The 20,920-nt window shown below is 43.5% G+C and overlaps 2 protein-coding genes and 1 non-coding gene across 5 annotated transcripts in view; 1 reads left to right on the top strand and 2 right to left on the bottom strand.

The window, feature by feature from the left end:
• RAB3IP (RAB3A interacting protein) overlaps positions 1-20,910 on the bottom strand; it is a 190,231-nt gene extending 169,321 nt beyond the window's left edge. For all 3 annotated transcript variants that reach the window (XR_016394974.1, XR_016394975.1, XM_022571552.2), the window contains exons 1-4: positions 19,357-20,910; positions 9,001-9,208; positions 8,287-8,474; positions 3,916-3,999 (exon numbers count right to left, since the gene is read on the bottom strand). Coding sequence is in view for 1 of the 3 variants with exons in the window: in XM_022571552.2 (XP_022427260.2) it covers positions 3,916-3,999; positions 8,287-8,333 (131 nt within the window). In the remaining 2 variants the exon portion in view is untranslated. The remainder of the gene's footprint in view (positions 1-3,915; positions 4,000-8,286; positions 8,475-9,000; positions 9,209-19,356) is intronic.
• Positions 13,929-14,885, top strand: LRRC10 (leucine rich repeat containing 10). The gene is given in 2 exon segments (XM_030763022.2): positions 13,929-14,839; positions 14,841-14,885. Coding segments are annotated over 2 exon segments (855 nt in total). The 5' UTR covers positions 13,929-14,029.
• TRNAD-AUC (transfer RNA aspartic acid (anticodon AUC)) lies at positions 16,928-16,999 on the bottom strand. The gene has a single exon. It is a non-coding gene; the product is annotated as a tRNA-Asp (tRNA).
• Positions 20,911-20,920: the final 10 nt, after the last annotated feature.

Below are 20,920 nucleotides of genomic sequence, written 5' to 3'. Positions count from 1 at the left end.
TACGTCAGTGAGCAAGACCCATAGGGTATCTGCACTCGTGGAGTCAGACATAAAACTATAATACAGGGTGACAAGAGCTACAATAGGGAAAAGAGAGGGTGCTAAGGCAGCAAAGGAGTGCACCTAACCCAGAAGTCTCACCGCAGGAAGTAATGTCTAAGACAAGACCTGAGGGTAGAGTGGAAGCTAGCCAGATGAAGAGGTGGGGGAAGCACGGAGCAGCATGTGCAAAGACCAGAGATTGGCTGAGCCCTCAGTAGAACAAAACAGTTGACCTGGACTTCAATATAATTATGTTAATGTGTCAAGTTTGGGGTGCAATTAATTCTAACACGTGGGCCTGGCTTATTGCTTAACTAGAGAATGGTTTGGGAAGACTGTAACCCTGTAAATCTAAATTTCCAAACCAAAGGTGCAAGGTGGCAGGGACGCCAGGTTAGGGACAGTGTTGCAAGGGGCTAAGTGCTGGACTTTGGTACTGCATAAACTCAGGTTCAAGTCCCAACTCTACTTCTGAGCTGGGTGACCTTAGCTAAGTTAATTCAACCTCTCTAGGTGGTAATTTCCACATCTGAAAATGGAGAGCAATGCTGGTATCTACTCTGTAATATTCAAATGAGATGGTATATGAAGTCCTCACCATGGTGAATGGCATGAGGTTGACTCTTATTATTAAAATAGCTTTGTGGAATCCACCCCTAACCTAAACATCATTTTGTGCCCAAGAATCTCAAGTGCTTTTTAGAACAGAAATCCAACCTAATCCAAACATCACAGCTAATGGTTATTGAGAATTTACATAGGCCAGCCCAGTCCTACATGCCTTACATGGGTTACTTTAATTAATCCTCATGAAAACCCAATAATGGAGGTGCTACTGTTTTCCGGGTTTCACAAATGAGGAAACCAAGGCAGAGAGGTTTAGTAACTTGCCTCAGATCATCTAAGGCTTCAAAAATCCACAACACTGACAATACCAAATGCTGGCAAGGATGTGGAGAAACAGGAACTCTCATTCATTGCTAGTGAGAATGCAAAATGTTATTGCTACTTTAGAAGACAGTTTGGTAGTTTTTGACAAAACTAAGCATTTTCTTTCCATGTAGTCCAGCAATCATGTTCCCTGATGTTTACTCAAACCTATATACACACAAAAACCTGCACACAGATATTTATAAATAACTGCCCAAACTTGGAAGTAACCAAGATGTCCTTCAGTAGGTGAATGGGTAAATTGTGGTACGTCCAGACAATAGAGTATTAGTCGGCGCTAAAGAGAAATGAGCTATCAAGCCATGACAAGGCATGGAAGAAACTTAACGGCATATTATTAAGCGAAAGAAGACAATCTGAAAAGGCTACATACTGCGTGATTCCAACTATATGACATAAAAGGCAAAACTACGGAGACAATAAAAAGATCAGTGGTGGCCTATTATGCGAGAAGGAGAAATGAATAGGCAGAACTCAGAGGATTTTAGGGCAGTGCAACTATTCTGTATGATGCTACAGCAGGAGATACATGTCGTTATACATTGTCCAAACCCAAAGAATGCACAACACCAAGAGTGAACCCCAGTTGGACTATGGACTTTGGGTGAGAATGATGTGTGAACGTGAGTTCATTGATTGTAACAAATATACACTGTGGTGTAGGATGTCCATAATGGGGGAGGTTGGGGGCGGCAGGGTAGATAAGAACTCTCTGTACTTTCTGCTCAATTTTTCTGTGAACCTAAAACGGCTCTTAAAAATACAGTGTATTAATTAGAAAACCAAATAAAACACAGGCTTCAAATCCAGGAGTTTGGTTCCAGAGCGCACCCCTTTAACCACCACATTATACCATCTCCCAACTTCTAATGGAAGGGAAACCCAACTTTTGATTGAAGTAAAAAAGAAAAAAATATGTACATATAAAGTAAAACAGAGAGGTTGCTGGGTTTTGGAATGTGCCTACTGTTCAGGTTGCCAGCCCTCCCTCATCCCTTCTAGAGGGCGGGCAAGGCTCCATAGCTGATGAAGCCGACGGCTGCCTCCCGGGTAGTGTGTGATGAAGAGCACCTGACGTGTGGCGTGAGGCCAGCATCCCCAGCGCCCTTTGGTCTGGAGAACAGCTGTGAGTAATCTGGGGCACCCGGAGCAGAAAGCTTTATCAGCTGGCCTGTCCCAGAGCCGCTGGGAAGAGTATCTGCTGGTGCAGCTATGCCTCCAACTGTCCTATTTTTAGAGAAAGGCATTCTTTTCAGGGCTGTTCTTCTGACAAAGGAGCAAGCCAGCTCCGTCCCAAGGTATAGCCGCTGAACAACAAGCCACTTCCACTGGTTTGCCTTAGGGCTCATTTTCTGCAGGTTTGTAGACCACCATCGAAAACTTTTAATCAAAGGACTTGTAAAACGCCAGCTCATTCCCCAGCTGAGAGAAGCCGGTGTGATACTGCTTTCTGCCCCAGGAAGGGAGGCATAAGACATTGTACATAAGGAAGACATAAGACTATTCAAACAATAGCATCTTGCCAACATTTCAAAGAATACCATTTAAGGCCGATAAAGGGACTTGTTTTTTTTTTTGCTGTAAGGAAGCAAATATCTGCTTGAGGGACCATAGGATTAATTTATGTTTTAACCATCATGGTGGGAGGAATGGGGAGAGTAGACAGTGAACCAAAAGGATGTAGAGTTGGCCCGGTCAGTTTTAGGTCTTCCCAACACCAAACCAGGAAGCCAGGTAGGGCCCAGGAATTGAGAGAAACAGCCCCAGAGCTGGCTCAGGGCTCAGCTCACTTGGGCATCTATTAGAACTCCTCAGAATAAACATAACCCAACAGCTAATAATAACATTAATAATAAGGGGATAATAATATTAACCCTTTTCAAGCATCTTCTGTGTGCAAAATACTTTAAACACATTATTGTATTGACTTTGGGACAATTCCATGATGTAGGTGTTATTATTCCAATTTTGCAGGTAAGTGAACTAAGGCTCAGAGAATTTGTTTACCTTCTGCCCACTGAATGGTAGAGCTGATATGCAAACTCATATTTTTCTGACTCCAAACCCTATACATCTTCTTTTCATTTGTCATGCTGGCCCCCCTAACTGTCTTGGAGGGGGTTACACAAAAGGAGACTGGGTCAAGCTCTTTGCCGTTTTAACTTAGTGTCCCAGAATTTAAACTGAAGCAAAAACAATGAAGTTTTTCTAAGCACAGTCCCCACTCCATTTACCCCACACTTCCCTGCATTTGCAGCTGAGTGATACATGTCTGATGACTCCAAAGTGATGCAGTGGGAAGTCCCTGCTGCCAAGCTTGATGGGGACCTTACGGACCACCTGGTCCAACCCTCTTGTCTCCAGATGAGGGAAAGAAGAGCAAGAAGTTCAACAACTTGCCCAAGGCCATAGAGTAATGCAAACACAGATCTGCAGAGTCCAAGTCTGGAGCCCCTCCCGCAGTATCAACCCCATCCCATCAATACGATCCTAACTGACCAGGACTCAGACTAAGCCCTCCTGTCTCAAAGACACCTGAGATGGAGCAATATTGAGCCCATGCCACTGTTCCTTCCAAAAGTAAATGGGAGAGGGAAGTCCCTGGTGGTCCAGTGGTTAGGACTCCGCACTTTCCCCACTGAGGGCCTGGGTTCGATCCCTGGTTGGGCCAAAAAAACACCTTTTTTTAATTAAAGAAAGAAACTCTCCAACAGGAGAAAAAAACAGCCTCTGGGGAGTCCAGGTTGGTTTGTGGCCTTTCAGAGCCAGATGTCTCCAGATCCCCAATCTACTCACATAATATAGTCTTGTAATCACATAACTGCTCTTCTGCCATTCTCTCCTATAAATAGAACTGCCATTCTCTCCTATAAATAGACTTCCTGAGGGAAGCATCACAGATGTCTACAAGCAAAAACTTACGGTTGGTGGCCTTCCATGAACTCCTCCAAGGTCCCTGCTTCTCCAAGATGATGTCTGCTGGACTTAACTTGGATCAAAGAAATCCTGAAAAGATAGAGAAGGATGAGTGAGCTCGTGGTGTCAGTCCCACCCTGTTTCAGTTCACCTCTTTCAACATCAACTCAGCAGTGTGTGGAGGATGGTAGGTGTCAGTCATGGAGAGACGATGTTACAGCCTCCAGCTGCACCAAGCTTCCCTTAGCTCTCCATGCCATGATGACCTTAAAGACACCAGAGCCACCAGGACCAGTTTCATTGTCCTTGTTCAGTGGTTGCTTGCAACGCACCAGGCTTTTTGATAGCTCACTGGTTCCCAAAGTTATGAGCTTGTTCCATCAATCCTAGAAGGTTCTACATTGGCAGTAGTTTTAACCATGTGGCTAGAGCTGACCACAAACTTGGGCAAATACTGACATGCCTTAAAGATGTGAGGCGGTATCAACCAAGTATTGATAAGAAAGTTTGCAGTCGGAGGGGGAAAAGTTGACATGTATTAAGCTTCTGTGTTCCAGGTATTTACTGTCATTTAATCTCCACCATGATATTAATATCATCTCCAGTTGATAAATGTAGAAAGACTTTGAAAGAGGTTCAGCAAGTTCCCCAAGGCCAGAAAGACAGGAAACGGTCGAACTAAAATTCCAAACCTAACTGCCAACCCACACACACCAGACGTCCCCATGGCAGGCAATGCTGGTTTCCTACCTAACCTCTCCTTTCTTCCTTGTTGACAGAATCCTGGTTGCATTGAGGCAGCAATGTGCCCAGCTCCAGGTGGCCCCAGAGTTTAGTAGCATCTACCATCCTCTGAAATTACCTCTAGCTACTGGACGGACGCTTGAGCTGCAGCTCAGGATCCGTTTCCTCAGAAACCATCTTACACGCAATAGTCAGTAAGACTGCCATCACTGCATCACCAGCACACTTCTGTTCTGTGGGTTAAGACAACCCTTAAAGATTAACCTGGGATATCACCATTTATAGCATAATTTCTACTGGAAAATGCATTAAAAGATCTATACACCTGCTATTCTCCTACCCCCCACTCCCCGAGAAAACAAAACACAGCTTCCAAGAGACTTCGTGATTCCTTTATAAGGTTTAAGTTAATTCAAATTTCACAGGTCCAAACCCAAAGCTGCTTTCCTATTATCAACCCTTTACTTATCAGGAAGATCTAGGAGTATCAAAAATGCCAAAGGACATTCCTGAAAATATACTTAAATATGGGGTATTTCTAGTCAATCTTACCTCTCGTTATTAAATTGAAAGAAAATCTTCCCTACAACTGAAAAAAAAATGTATTCTAGTCAAGAAGATGAAATACTAGCTGTTGTACCCATTTTCCAGTTACAGTGATGCATTTCCCTGCAAGGAAACTTCCAGCTTTAGGATAACCCAGGGTAACCTTGGCACTTTTGACATTTTGGGCCAGATAACTCTTTGCTGTGGGTGCTGTCCTGTGCATTGGAGAATGTTTAGCAGGGTCCTTGGCCTCTACCTGTCAGATGCCAGGAGCACTCTCTCAGCTGTGACAACCAGAACTGTCTTCAGACATCGCCAGCTGTCTCCTGAAGGGCAAGCCCACCACTAGTTAAAAACCACTGGCAAAGGCTGATAAACTAGAAGGACCTATTTACTCAAAGGGCTGCACTAAACCTTATAGAGCCAGGAAACATGCCAATGCAGTAAGAAGGACTGAGCCATGTTCTGATAGCAAATCCTACTCCGTAAAGCAGGGGGCAGATGGTCACTGAAATGGCCTTAGGCTGTAATCACGAGTAAGGCCCATTCGTTATCCAGGGCCATCAAGAAACGCAGCTTCAGAGAGCGTATCCCTCATTGCTGGTTCGTAGGGATTGAGTCCCCTCAAGGTCCATCTTCCTGGCTTTGGTTCCTTTCACTCACACACAGGCTATAAAAAGGCTGCCTTTCCTACTTCTGTTCATTTCCCCCTGGCTCTCCACCCGTGAGTTGTGAATCGAGTTGATGGAACTCCTTCAGGGTTTGTGTTTCACTTCACTGCTCACTTCTGAGGCCCCCTTTCTCAGAATAATTGTCTTAGCTCAGCAATGCTACTGAACAGATTCCAGCAGTTCGACATTGAGTGAGAATCTAATCAACTTCACAGAGTACTTTGGGAGACTTCTCTGGAATCCAGCTGTGGGCAAGTCCACAGAGCAGGCACATTTCATAGTGGTAGGCTGAACTCTCAGGGGAAATCTTCGTCTTCATCCCAGCATTGTGCTCTAGGAAAGCACAAAATTGGAGTTTATCCTACAGGTTGCCAAGCAAATATGAGCTCCTTTCCAGGTTTTTCCAACCCTGTGTATATCTTGTTAACTATTCTCAATAAATTCTGAGTCTTTCTCAGAGCCACTCACTTTTACCTCAGTGATCATCGATGGTAGGGGAAAAAAATCTATGGATTCATAAATATATTAAGTTATTGGCTACCAGCAATTTGAGTTTACATTATCAAACTGAGAGTAATACATTACTCATTCTTTCGTTCAAATGCTCCAGGAAGGCAGGGAATTCTGTCCTTATTTGTTGAGTAAATTAATGCCCACTTCATTTGAGGTGCTGTCGTTAGTGCTAAGCATTCAACAGTGAATAGGATTGGCACAAGCCCTGCCTTCAGGCAGGTCTCCTGCAGCAAGAGAACTAAGAAGTAGGGCTTCCCTGGTGGCGCAGTGGTTGACAGTCCGCCTGCCGATGCAGGGGACACGGGTTCGTGCTCCGGTCCGGGAGGATCCCACATGTCGCGGAGCGGCTGGGCCCGTGAGCCATGGCTGCTGAGCCTGCGCGTCCGGAGCCTGTGCTCCGCAACGGGAGAGGCCATAACAGTGAGAGGCCCGCGTACCACAAAAAAAAAAAAAAAAAAGAACTAAGAAGTAAATAAAACAATCACAAATTGTGGTAAGAGCTAAGTGGAGAGAAACTGGGGAGTGGAAGCAGCCAGCTCAAATAAGGTGGTCAGGGAGATCCTCTTTGAGGAAATACCCATTAAGCTGAGACCTGAAGAACAGCAGCTGGCCTGAAAAGATTTTCAAGGGAACACACACACATACACACACACACACACACACACACACACACTACATACATGCAAACCACATATATACATACACATATAAATACACACTTGCAGGGATGCACACATACACACACCTATACATACATGTGCAATACATTCATACATACATAAACACACACACATACAGATATGCACATATACACACACACACACAAACATACACCCTTTGGTTCAAGGGAACCTGCAGCCCTCACCCCAAATGTTATCTTTAAAAACCCTTCCCTGAAAGTCATCGGGGAGTTCGGGTCTTTTGAGCATGAACTGCCCATTCTCCTTGCTTGGCCCTGCAGTAAGCACTTACGTTCCTTCACCACAACTTGGTGTCAGTAGGTTGGCTTTGCTGCAGGGAGGGCAAGCGGACCGAAGTTCAGTTCGGTAACAAGGGCAGGACAAACCCAGACAGCAGAAAAAATCCACTAGAAAGGGTTAAATGATTTCAACTCCCATAGGCAGAGCCTCAGTGGGAAGGGGTCTCCAGGACTGCCCTTCTGCTCTGTCAGTAAGAAGGATGCGATCCTTTCTGCCTTGGAAACCGGCTTTCTGGGGAATCCTGGTGTTGAAATCCAGGGGAAGGAGAGGGGAGGGAGAACAGGGCTCCTGGAAAGGGGAACCATCTGCAGAGCAACAAGAACCACACAAGCAATGGGATGTTCAGATCTGCCTGGTATTTTCAGTCTGGGCTGCCCCCCAGGAAGTGCCCAAATGAGGTTTCCCATCTGCTTTGGGTCTTTACTATGCAAATTGAGAAAATGCAATCTGGAGACAGCCCTCAAAGGGCTGCTGACAGCTGTTTGGGGGAGAAAGAGAATGGCTACAAAGAGAGCGAGGAGAAAGTGAGACAGGACAGCCTGCCAGGGAGTGGGAGTAGGAAAACGGTGGGGAGCTGGGGCAGGGTGGCCGCACCATCTCCCGTAGCCCCTGGAACAGTACGGAGGCAGTGCTCAGGGAGAGCGCCTTGGTGGGAGATGGAGGAGGGAAAGGCAGGCAGAGGGAGTCTTAAGAAGAAATGCTGGGCATCGTGAAAGTGATCTGTCCTCTGTCAGTTTCCCAAGTGACTATGATAAAGATTTAAATTGGGTTTCATTATTTTGGGATGCTGTATGACTTTTTTTTTTTGATGCAACACCATGTGAAAACAGGGTCCCAGGTTACCTTGGCTTTATTGTGTAAGCATACAATTGCCTCTCATCAAATACTTAGTCTATCCATTCCGGTAATTCACATACACTTACCAAGTGCCAACTGTGTGTCTGTCCTGTTCTAGATGCTGGGCAAACATTCTCAGAAGTCTTCCAAAACCCCAGCTCTACTTCAGCTGACAGGGGGTCGCTAAGCCACGCACTCGCTCAGGTTGTAGGCAGCTTGTAGGCAGAGGACACATTTGCAGCTCACTCACTCTTCAATGAGCCCAGCACAGTGTCTTAAGAAAGCACAGCAATAATACCTGCTCATGGTTAGTAAGTCAGATGCTGTGCTAATTACTTTAAGTACATTATCTTATTTAATCCTCGCAGTAACTCAATGAGGTGGAGCCCAAGGTGATTCCCATTTCTCCTCATGGGAATTCTCCTCATTCCCAAGATGAGGAGACCAAGGCACAGAAACTTTGCCCAAAGCCCCCAAACTAATAAATACCAGAGTCCAGGTTCAAACTGTACAAGGTCTCTTTAATGCCAAAACCTTTTTGCTTTTAATACTAAACTGTACTGCCATCTCATAAACCATAATAAGATAGTAAAAGTCAGAATTAATCATAAATCTAAATTATAGATTATAGTAATATGAAATCTTTTCTTTTTTCCTTTTAAGTACATAACAGAACCAGGCTAACAAAATGCTACCTAGTAGGAGTCCTGTTTTGATAGATTGCTTTCATTTCATTTCAATAAACGTTTACTAGTAACTGATGGAAATAGTTCTTACCCATTAATGTTTAACTGACATACCATTTTCCCCAAGTAGTATTGTCATCTGCTGATACAGCTGTCACACTGAATGTTCCTGGATTCTTTTGAAGGCCTTAAGATTATAATGCTTCCATTCAGTCTTTTAACATTACACAATTGTTTAGGAAACTAGCCATGTTCCAGCTCTGGGAAATCCACATATATTCCATATTAATTAAGTCTGCTTTAATAAACTGCTCCAATAGTCCTGTAGATATAGGAAGAAAAATTAACTGTGCAAGGTCACACAGCCACGGGAGGGTCAGAGTTAAAAACTACAGGCTAGTTGTGATGGGTATCTGTGATTCTTTTCGGCTGTCAGTATACAACTCACCTTCCTGTGTTTGGGGAATTTCTCACCTTAGAAATCTTGGTGGTGGAAAAAGGCCACCCCCCATCACAAAATCCAAAACCTCAACCTTAGCCTCCCTTACGTTAGGGTGTGCATGTGGCCAGTGAGATCTCTCCATCAGATTCAACTGCCAGTGATGCAAAGAAGCAGGGCCTATGAAAAATTCCTTCGGGGGGTCAGGGGGAACATGGCTACATTCAGGTTTAGGGGCAGCGTTCAGCATCAGGGAGTCAAAGGGAGAAGCAGAGGGGCTGAGCCCAGGGGTGCCAGTTCTGCACTGAGTTAGGACATGATCCTGGCTGCAGCATCCAAGCCAGGTTCCTCAGCGCACCCAGGGAGTCTGTGAGCATCCTAACACCTTGTCATAAATTCCTGTTCACTGAATCATCCAAAGATGTTTTTTTTTTTTTATTATTGCATTGCAATTAAGAACCCTAATACTAGAACTGAACCTGGAAGCATCCGAAGACCCGACATCACTTAGTTCTAGACAAAATTTTTGTGCAGACACCCCAGTGGAGGAGTCTGGGGTCAAAACCAATAGGTGCCCATGGTCAGGCAGGAGTCTAGGCTTGGTTTCAGGCTTGAGGAGGATAAGCTTGCTTCTGGATCACTCTTCTTGAAGGCCCAGGACTCTGGCAGTGGACACCCTTCTCAGCATCCGGCACCATGGTCCCCATGAATTTTAACAAAGGAAAAGCCAGCTGTACCTCAAAGCTAATTATTGGAACACAATTCACTCTATGTTTTCTGTTTTCAAGAGTTTTCTGGATGTCTCTTGCAACATGGATTGCCTTTTCATTGGGATGTGTATATCTGTGCACGAACGAGAGTGTGTTCTCCTTTTGATATAGGCTGTTCTTCTAGGGGCCACTTTGCTAATTTTATACCAGCTTATCATGGGTGCTGAATCCAGTAGAGTGTAGTGAAGATCAGCCATATTCTTCCTATCTCACACACACTCCTTGCGTATTCCTACCCCAAGCCCTGGAGAGCAGCTTGGGCAGATCCTACAGCTTTCTTGACACTTTCAGATAGTTCAAAGTTTAGTCAAGTCTACCTCAACATTTTAACATCTCATCCAATTTCAAACTTATTTCTGCCCAGCTGAGGCCTGGCCTGTGGCTTGAGGACCGACAAAGAGAAAGGAGTTGGCACTGGAGGTAGGATACACACAGTCTTTTCTTTTACTCCCTAGGCTCCCCCTCCCCTCCCCTCCCCCTAGATCCCCTGGGGATTGGGTCCAGCAGGAGAGAGAGGTGATTTCCTTCACTCCAGATGCACAGTTTTAGTTCTCCTTTGGCGGAAACTTGCCTTCTGTCATGGCAGATATTCAAATGCTGGCTGGTTCCTGGAGGTTCTTTTGGGACCCTCCACCCTCCCCTGGCACAGCAATGCACCCTCCTGCCAGCGGCTCACAGAACTCCGGGAAACACTTAGGTTTACCAGTTTGTTAAAGAATATGATAAAGGATACAGATGAAAAATCAGATGAAAAGAAACATTGAGCGAGGTCTGGAAGGGTCCTGAACACAGGATCCTCTGTTCCCGTGGCACTGGGGTGTGTTATCCTCCCAGTGTGGATGTGTTCACCCACTTGGAAGTTCCCGGAGCCCCCTAGTACTGGGATTTTATGAGACTTCCCTCACTTAGGCATGAACCATCATTAACTCTATTTCCAGCCCCTCTGCCTTCTCTGGAGGATGGCGGAGCGGGAATGAACATTCCAAGCTTCTAATCATGACTTGGTCTTTCCAGTAACCAGCCCCTATCCAGTAGTCACCCGGGAGCCCACCCAGAGTTGCTCATTAGAACAAATATGATCCTAGTGTTCTTATCACTTAGGAATTTACAAGGGTTTTAGGAGAGCTGTGTCTGGATGGGTTCAAAGACCAAATATTAGAACAAGGGATGCTCCTAGTGGTCTTATCACACAGGAAATCACAAGGGTTTTAGGAGCTCTGTACCAGGAAACAGGGGTAGAAACCAATATATATATTTTCTATTATCTAACAAGTGCCTACATTTTAGGGTTGTAAGAATTAAGTGAGCTAATAATACTGTAAGCAGCACACAAGTGTTAGAGTTAACTCTGAAGATACTGTAGTAAAATTAGTTAAGAATTTCCTCTGCTCTCTCCATCGTTTTTGTTTCTTAATTTCTTTTACTCTGCTTATTTCAATCTCCACCTCTCACGGAGGCAGCTTGTCTCATGTGTGGTTATCCTTAGCCACCTGCTCATATTTAGGGGTTGGCATTAAAGTGCTGAGTGGAAGTGTGTGTGAGGGTAGTTTGTCAACTGGTGTGACCTAACTCCACTCTGATAGAACTGTATACTCTGTGAGATCAGGATCCTATCTATCTTGTTAGCCACCAGATTCCCTGCATCTAGAACACAACAGGTGCTCAATAAATATTTGATGTTATTCTTAAACCTCTCTAAGCCTCAGTTTTCTCATCTGAAAATTGAGGATAAAAAATATTTACCTGGCAGGAGTTTTGAGAAGAGACAGTATATGTAAAGCACAAGTTCAGTGCTTAGCACTTAGTTATAAATAATAATGGGTAGCAATCATTATTATTGTTATCATTTTTAGGGACATCAGGGCAGCAGCTCCATGACCATTTGTGGTCACCACTGACCATGCTAAATATAGAGCCAAAGCACAGTACCTGTTGAGAGGCTAGTTATTACAGGACAAATCAGCAAAGCAAGGAGAGGGCTTAAGATAAGCCCTTGACATTCAATGTTTAGAAAGTCCAAGGACACTGGCTTTAGTCATGACTGAGAAGAAAGAAGGTGGGTAGGGATGCCGCACTGCGAAATAGCTCTGTAGAATGGCCATTCACATGGAATGCTCCTGTATTGCTCTGTTCAGTCTATTATAAGCAATTTAGCAGTAAAGGCACTGGAGGAGGCTAAATGGTGCATGAAGCCTTCCCCTCAAACCTGGCACTCTATCCAGACAGCAGGCAGGCTGCTAGAAATGGAAACCCATTTTTTCTGGAAATGGAAACAATCCGTTTCTTTTGGAATAGAGGTTTTGAAAGTAATATATGTATATAGTTTTAAAAAAAATCAAACAATACAAGAGGGTGTAAATGGAAGAGTCAGCATTCCTATCACCCCCAAACCTTCAGGCTGATTCCCCAGAGATAATCACTGTTTTGTCTTACAGATACTTTTAGGCATATGCAAGAATATGTGTATTTTTTCCCAGGTGGAATGGTAAAAAAAGAGTTCTGAAACTTGTTTTTTTGCCCTTTATTTATCCTTAATATCTTTGCACATCAGTATATAAGGACTTATCTCCTTATTTTTAACAACTGCTCTGTTCATTAAGATAAGTTAAGAGATAAGCCCCCAGATCTCCACGCTTAACACAATTGAAGTTTCTCATTTACCTAAATCCAACTGGTGGTAGTGCGTGTGGGAGGGGAGGTGTTCTGACCCTAGCACTTATTCAGATATCCAGGATACCCAGGACTTCAACATATGACTTCCACGTACTCAGTGGCTTCTAACGTCACCCTGGGTATTAGATGGGGAAAGTGTGTGAAGGTAAGGTTTGTTCTAAATGAACCAGGCCTAGAAATGTTTTATACCACTTCTGCTCACTTTCCATTGGCCAGAACTAGCCTGACTGCCCTAGACTAGTACTAGGAAATGTCCCAGATGGACAGCTTCTTCCCACAGTAACTCAGCTCTATGGAAGGAAGCTCAAACCTTTGAGAGGCAGTGAGCCACATCCCACACAGACACATTGTAGGAATACACCCTCATTTACTTAAGCTTTAGAAGGCTGGTTTTCCTCTTCTCTTTCTTCTGTTTTTCTACTTGTCTTTTGTCAAAGGCAAATTTTTTTAAGTGTAGAAAACTACTAACTGGTAAGAATGAAGAAATAAGAAAACGGACACTTGTGGAGCGTATACACTCGTTCAGATCTGGTGGGGTTAGGGGGGAGACACTACCAACGAAAAGCCTTTAAAGGATGCATATCTTTGACCCAGTAACACTTCTAAGGACATTTCCTAAAGAAATTAGTGGATAACTGCTCACACTGTATGTACAAGGATATTTATAATAGCCACACATTGTAAGCAACCTAGATGCCCAACAACAGAGACCTGTTTAAATTACAGTGCATCCATATAATGGAATGCTTTGCAGGTGTTTAAAATAATTGCATGGATACCTGCAAACATAAAAATATGTCCATATGTTCTGATAAAAAACAAGACTCCTAAACAGTGTATGTTTTTTTAAACAAATTGATTACGTGTAGCAAAAGGCTGGAGGACATCTGTTAAATAAAACGTTTACAGTGTTTATCCCTGGTGGGTGTAACTATGGTTGTTCTCACTTTCTTCTTTTCCACCTTTATGTAATGTCTCAACGTTTTATCATTAGAAAAAACAGTGAAGCTATTTTCCATTTGAAACAAACAAACAAAAAAATGTAGATAAAGAGGACTGGGGCTTAGGTGACTGAAAGCAAGTATGTGAGACCCCGCCTCCAGGACCCTGCCTGTCACCCAACACTCAAGTTGCTATCAGGAGCACTTCTCTCTGTTGCAGTGACTGGCTTCTGTCACGCAATCCCCAGGTTATAAAGAGAGGGGAGGACAGGCCTCCGGGCAGAGGCAGCAGCCCCAGGGTCGGCGGGCTGCGGCTTGCCATGGGGAACACCATCAGGGCCCTCGCGGCCTTCGTCCCAGCTGACCGCTGCCAGAACTACATGGTCAGAGACCTCCAGGAGATGCCGCTGGACAAGACGGTGGATCTGAGCGGGAACATGCTCCGTCGCTTCCCCGTGCACGTGTGCTCCTTCCAGCAGCTCGCCAAGCTCTACCTGAGTGACAATCGCCTCAACAGCCTGCCTCCGGAGCTGGGGCAGCTGCAAAATCTGCAGATCCTGGCCCTGGATTTCAACAACTTCAAGGCTCTGCCCCAGGTAGTATGTACCTTGAAACAGCTCTGCATCCTCTACCTGGGCAACAACAAACTCTGCGACCTCCCCGGTGAGCTGAGCCTGCTCCAGAATCTCCAGACCCTGTGGGTCGAGGCCAATTACCTCACCCAGCTGCCAGATGTGGTGTGTGAGCTGAGTCTCCTTAAGACTCTGCATGCTGGCTCCAACGCCCTGCGTCTGCTGCCAGGCCGGCTCCGGCGCCTCCGGGAGCTGAGGACCATCTGGCTCTCAGGCAACCTGCTGACAGACTTCCCCCCTGTGCTGCTTCACATGCCTTCCCTGGAGGTGATCGATGTGGACTGGAACAGCATCCGCTACTTCCCCAGCCTGGCCCACCTGTCAAGCCTGAAGCTGGTCATCTATGACCACAATCCTTGCAGGAATGCGCCCAAGGTGGCCAAAGGGGTGCGTCGCGTGGGAAGATGGGCGGAGGAGACCCCAGAGCCTGACCCCAGAAAAGCCAGGCGCTACGCACTGGCCAGGCAGGAAAGCCAGGAGGCACAAGTGCCTGCCCTGCCTCCTCTACTTCCGCCTAGCAACTCCTGAGAAGCTTCAGGTGTAGGTCAATGCCAAAGACCCAACTCCAGCATCTTCTGGAGACCTCTCCATTAGAATGCAAAGGACTGCTCCAGGACAGGTGGGGCAGCTCTGCCAGTGGAAAATGGAATAGTCAGATGAAATGCCTACCTCACACCAAGAAGAAAATATTCAAGGCCAACATCTCTCCCAGAAGAAATTGTGTGTTATAGGTGGCATGACAACTTCTTTGCAAGAAAATCAGCCTCTCCGAGCAGGTATTTTGAAACACTTAAGAGCAAGAAAGGCTGGGACCCTTTGGCCTCCTCCAGTCTCCAGGAGTGGCTGGTCATGAGGCCAATGAGCCCCTCAAACAAGGTATTTGTTACAGAGCTCATCTAAAAGTTCAGGGGGCCTGTCTCCATCCCTCTGCAGGATGTATTTTCTTACTATGAATGACCATAAATGGTAAGACGACATTACCGATTCAGGCCACTTAAAAATGACATGTCTACCTAGTCAGTCCGATTCAGACTCTTCGTTGTTGCAAAGGCTCAAGATGAAGCTTTTCCCCTGAAACTTAGTGGCTGCTGAGAAGACACCCCTGCTGGGAATGCCTCCTGGTGGAATCCAGCTGCCACTTTAAAACTTGACAGTGGTTCATGCTGATTTCGCTCATTTTCCTTGACCCACCTGTAGACTGTCACTGGCAATGCTGAAAGTCATCTAGAAAACAGAACTTCTCCTTGGCAGTGCGGTCACATCAAAATCAAGCCTCGTGAATGGCTGCCTCTGTGGAGCAGAGCCCTCCTGTTTACTCACATAATGAACCAGAATTGAATTGAATCTCTTGCCATGCAGGGACCACATTTCCAGAATCATATTAGGTTAAAAGTTGTAGGTGAGAAATCTGTTCGCTTGCAACAAGCATTTGAAAATTGGAATTGCAGGTTGTGGTATATATAGGAAGTGTCTACCTCTTCAGCCTCAGTATCTCTGCCCTTGCTCTGGTTTGATTTTTGTAGATAAAATCTTTTGATCGACGGTCGGTGTATAAACCTAGGTAGTCAGGCCGCTATTTCTCTGAAGTATGTTAATCATGACCTTTTCTTCTCCCCATGAATACATCAATTTTAAACAAACTGCTGTCAGTGGGTAGTTTAATAACACAATCCTTTATGTTCTTGAACCCTTTCAGTAGTCAAGGACACAAAAGTGTCATCTTAACTAAAACATACTGAATTTAGCTTTTAAAAAGTACTTTTGCCATAAAAGCATCTTAACCCAGCAGAGTTTGGTTCTAAAATGACATTATACAGCAGACTATTTTCATGTTTTCCTACCACAATTATTTCTTGCTAAACCAGAGGAAGAAAAAGTTTCATGGTTTCACATAATCTCTTCCGGTCACCACCTCCCAGTCTGTAGAGTATCTACAACCCATTGATCAGACTGCTAAAGGGTCCTTTTAATCACTAAATTGTCAAATACTTAACTCCTTTAATAATGAGTCCAGATTTCTATTAGACAGCTAGGATTTAGTCTATTTACTCACTCCTAATGACTGCAATTACACTATACTCAGTTGATACTAGAAACTTTCTGCCAACAAGACTGCCTCCTGAGCTGTACCACAGCTCATCCTTCACAATGGCTATGATTTTCTTTTGACCCTCTCTTCCCCCTCCTAAGATTACGGGGCCCACCTTTTCCAAGGAAGCCATAAGCTGTAGCTATTGACCTACAGAATTTTCATCTAATGAGCTAACTAGTCTGAAACAGATATCAAATTATAAACATTCTGACACAAAATTAAACTGTTTTGTTCTAAAATAATCAATACACAACAAATAAACACTTCTTAAACAACATGGTTAAGTGTTCACCATGAATTTTGCTGTCCAAGTTTTCACTATAGGATTTCAATCAATTTTATAAATTGACTATGTAAATGCATATTTACATTTCCATAACCCTCTGATGTTTTCTTGAAATTCTAACGTAATTATAAACTTAAAAAGGGAAAAATGCTGAAGCACCAAAAGTTAACTTTTTTTTGGTGCACCACACGACCTGCGAAAATCTTAGTTCCCCGACCAGGGATTGAACCCGGGCCATGGCAGTGATAGCGCCGAGTCTTAACCACTGGACCACCAGGGAATCCCCAACATTTTTACTTTTAAAAGTCCTGAAACCCAAAGTGCATCAGAGGAAAATCTCTTCCAGAAGTTTATGTAGGATTTTAGCTTCCACAAATATGAATGATGCCGGGGCTTCCCTGGTGGCACAGTGGTTGAGAATCTGCCTGCCAATGCAGGGGACATGGGTTCGAGCCCTGGTCTGGGAGGATCCCACATGCTGCGGAGCAACTAGACCCGTGAGCCACAGCTACTGAGCGTGCGCGTCTGGAGCCTGTGGTCCGCAAGGGGGGACCGTGACAGTGAGAGGCCTGCGCACCGCAATGAAGAGTGGACCCTGCTTGCCGCAACTAGAGAAAGCCCTCGCACAGAAACGAAGACCCAACACAGCCAAAAATAAAAAAATTAAAAAGTGCTCCAATAATCTAAAGGAGTTATATATATATATATATATATATATATATACATTAAAAAAATATGAATGGTGCCAACTAAAATCCTTAACGTGGATTCTAAGGACATTCCCAAGGTTTGTTTTTGTCCTAAAACAATACTAAGTTTGCAATTTCACACTTGAAAAGTCAGCTTGTACTCTAAAAATCAACTACTCAACTTTTAACTAAAAGCCCATATCCTACACACAGTAACCTGGAGGCAGTGTACTACGATGGTTAAGAGCATGGTGCTTCAAACTACCTGAGATCACATTCTACCTTTGTACATTTACTGGTCAGTTACCTACCTGTGTGCCTCAGTTTTCTCATCAGTAAGGTGGTAACAGTTTCTGCCTCTCAGGGCCCTGTTAGGTTTAAACAAATTACTGTGTATGAAGTGCATGGAACAGTGATTGGCAGGTGATGGCTAATGTTTACTTAACATGTTCTTTTACTATGTGTTATACCATGGCAGTACAACACTTATATTTACCATACAATCAGTGTAACTCCTTGTTTGAAGGAAAAAAATATAAGTAGCAATTAAACAAAAAAAGCTTTTTCTCAATAAAATTTTCAATATTATCTCTAGTCTTGAATATAAGAAATATAACTGCAAAGTGGTCAAACACTTCTGGTTTACATATACAGGAAAACACAGATAAGATTACCAAGGATGCATTTTTTTAAACACCTAAACGAATATACTTTGCCCTCTGCCTGTTATGCTAGAATTTGCAAAATCACCAAAGTACATGAAAATGTGAGACTATTCCTTGGCACTAAACCCATTCGTGTCATGAGGGCAAGAGACATGAGACTGAAGACACGTGTGTGTCTGCTAGATAATTTACTGCCTTTGCCACTGTAAAAAAAAAAAGATACACCTTGTACTCTATCTTAGAAAGAATATTAATGCCATTAAAAAACAAGTTTACACGCTTTTCCCCCTTTCTGGACTGTCCACTTCTGAGAACACGAAACAGGTGATATTTATCTTTGAATCCCCAGTGGCTGGTATAATTCAACCACATTACTTGAATTTTGGAGTTTTTTTTTTTTTTTTTTTTGCGGTACGGGGGCCTCTCACTGTTGTGGCCTCTCCCGTTGAAAGCACAGGCTCGAGACGCGCAGGCCCAGCGGCCATGGCTCACGGGCCCAGCCGTTCCGCGGCACGTGGAATCACCCCAGACCGGGGCACAAACCCGCGTCTCCCGCATTGGCAGGCGGACCCCCAACCACTGCGCCACCAGGGAAGCCCTGAATTTTGGAGATTTTATCCTGCACCAAGGCCACAGGACAGGGGGACACACTGACACTTACGGAGCACTACTGCAGGTCAGGCACTATCCTCAGGGTCTTGTGTAGATTTATTCATATTGTCTTTTGAATACCTCTTTGAAAGAGGTGTTATGTATCACTCAGAATTTTAAAATCTTTACTCTTTATTCATATTGGGAATCAACAACGTTCTACAATAATACTATGATTAAAAAAAGGTTAAGTCCTCTTTACATTTCTGCTCTAGTAATACTCTAAAACACCAGAGTAGGTACAAGACAAGGCAGACTTCGGAAAAGAATTTCATACAAAGTATTCTATTGAGTTCTATGAGTCAGGGTCCTGACAAGAAAATGCATTCACCTCAAACGATTTACAAAGAGACTTTTCACAAAGGAACTGTTACTAAACAGAATTAAGGGGAGAAAGATCAGGGTAATACAAGTGATTGTATTTGGCATGAGTCACAGCAGCCGCCAGCCCCACCCATAAGGCTGAGTGAAAGTGGGAACAGAAATGTTACCAAAATGCAGTAAGAGCTGAGTCATGAAAAGAGGGCTTGCCCAGAGAGCTATACTGGTAGGTCTCCCAGGGATGCTGCCAATTCCAGAGACAAAGAGCAAAACCAGGAAGAAAATACCAATTCCCTCTCCCCAAATCCTACCAGTGCCTCCTGAATTAAACCACAGGAAACCAGTCCACAGGGAGCTGTGAGGCAGTTAGCAAGGATAAGTCCCATGGCCTCCAAGCAGGCAAAGAATGGATTCTGACTTGAGGAGAGTAAAAGAAAAACCAGCACACATATGATACTTCTTCAAAGAAAAACAGAAGGCTACTAAAATGGATTTTAAAATTCTAAGCACTTAGACAATTTCTACACAGTTAACTGTTAATGTACATTACAAAAATCTCCATTTCTATGTCACAAAAGCCTTGCAAAAATAAAAACTTACTGCTTACATAACTATTTCTGAGTTTAAAAAAACTCCATCTTAAAACTCTTACAGGAATTAGAGGGCCCTAGGTTGGTACTTTACCTCTGAAATGGAAAAAACTTTGTAATTTGTGAACTCGGGATATTCTAGGCCTATGATGAAAAGATCTATAAAGGCTTCAAAGGATATGAATTCAGAGGAAAAGAAGCATGGGTGTATTCTTGGATATACAATTAAGCTCCCACATTTCTACCTCTTTTCAGATTAACTTCAATATTTACTGGTGTATCCTTTTTAAGACCTTTGGAGAATATGAGCCCAAATACACTTTAGATTAAAATCCTACTCCAAGCTACCTGGTCCCTCAGGATAAATGTTTAAACCCACTTACCTCTCCCACTGAAACCTCTGCACATTTTCTAGATCATGATATGCTCAACTGTTCCACCTACCTGAGTTGTGGGCTGAACACTGATGTTATGATGTGTGATAAAGTACTTTAAAAAATTACATAGCAAACATACTGCTATGTTTCTAAAAGTGAAAAAAGTAAAAATCTGTATAATTCTCTGATGATCTCAGAAGTTTCTCCTTTATGTGAATGTTGGAGGATATAAGCTATTATCACAACAAAAAACAAATTTTTCCAGTTTTCATAGCTTATACAAAGTAGTATTAAAATGCTGAGACACACTTTTGGACAAAAACAGAACAGGCTGGTTTATCAGTGTTTCTTTGAAAACACTTTCACTCCTCTGTGCAAATAAAATCTCTCTCCATGATGCTAGCAGAGATACTCAGTAAAAACTACTGCTGGGTTTTTGTTTAATTTCTTGTGCATTCTGCTGTATACTGACAAATCAATAACCTCCGAATCTAAATTTACATTTAAACCATCAAACTCAGCACATACTTACACTCTATCTAGGATCCATTTGCCAAAAACAAAAACAAGAAACCCTAACAAAACAACAAACAACAATGCTTACGTCTAACTATATCCATACCCTATAAAAAGAGGTGCCTGAAGCAGCTTGTAGCTACCAACATTTAAAATTATCTTTCACCTTGAAGTAACAGAAGCCACCATAATTTTTTTCCTATGTAAGAGACAGTACTTAGACTATAGAAAAGTAGAAGAGTACTAAAGTATATGGTACTTTCACAAAAATAAAATGGTTAATAAATGTTATGTATGATTGAGAATCAAAAGATTAATGTAAGTTTATCACATCTCACTTGGACTTACATTAATCAGGATAATTTTTTTCAAAAATGTGTAACATCAATCAT

This window comes from Delphinapterus leucas, chromosome 11 (genome assembly GCF_059928025.1).
Source record: "Delphinapterus leucas isolate spDelLeu-1000000601 "Yukka" chromosome 11, BTC_Dleu_Yukka2, whole genome shotgun sequence".
Classification (NCBI taxonomy): Eukaryota; Metazoa; Chordata; class Mammalia; order Artiodactyla; family Monodontidae; genus Delphinapterus; species Delphinapterus leucas.
This window is presented reverse-complemented; position numbering and strand designations above follow the sequence as displayed.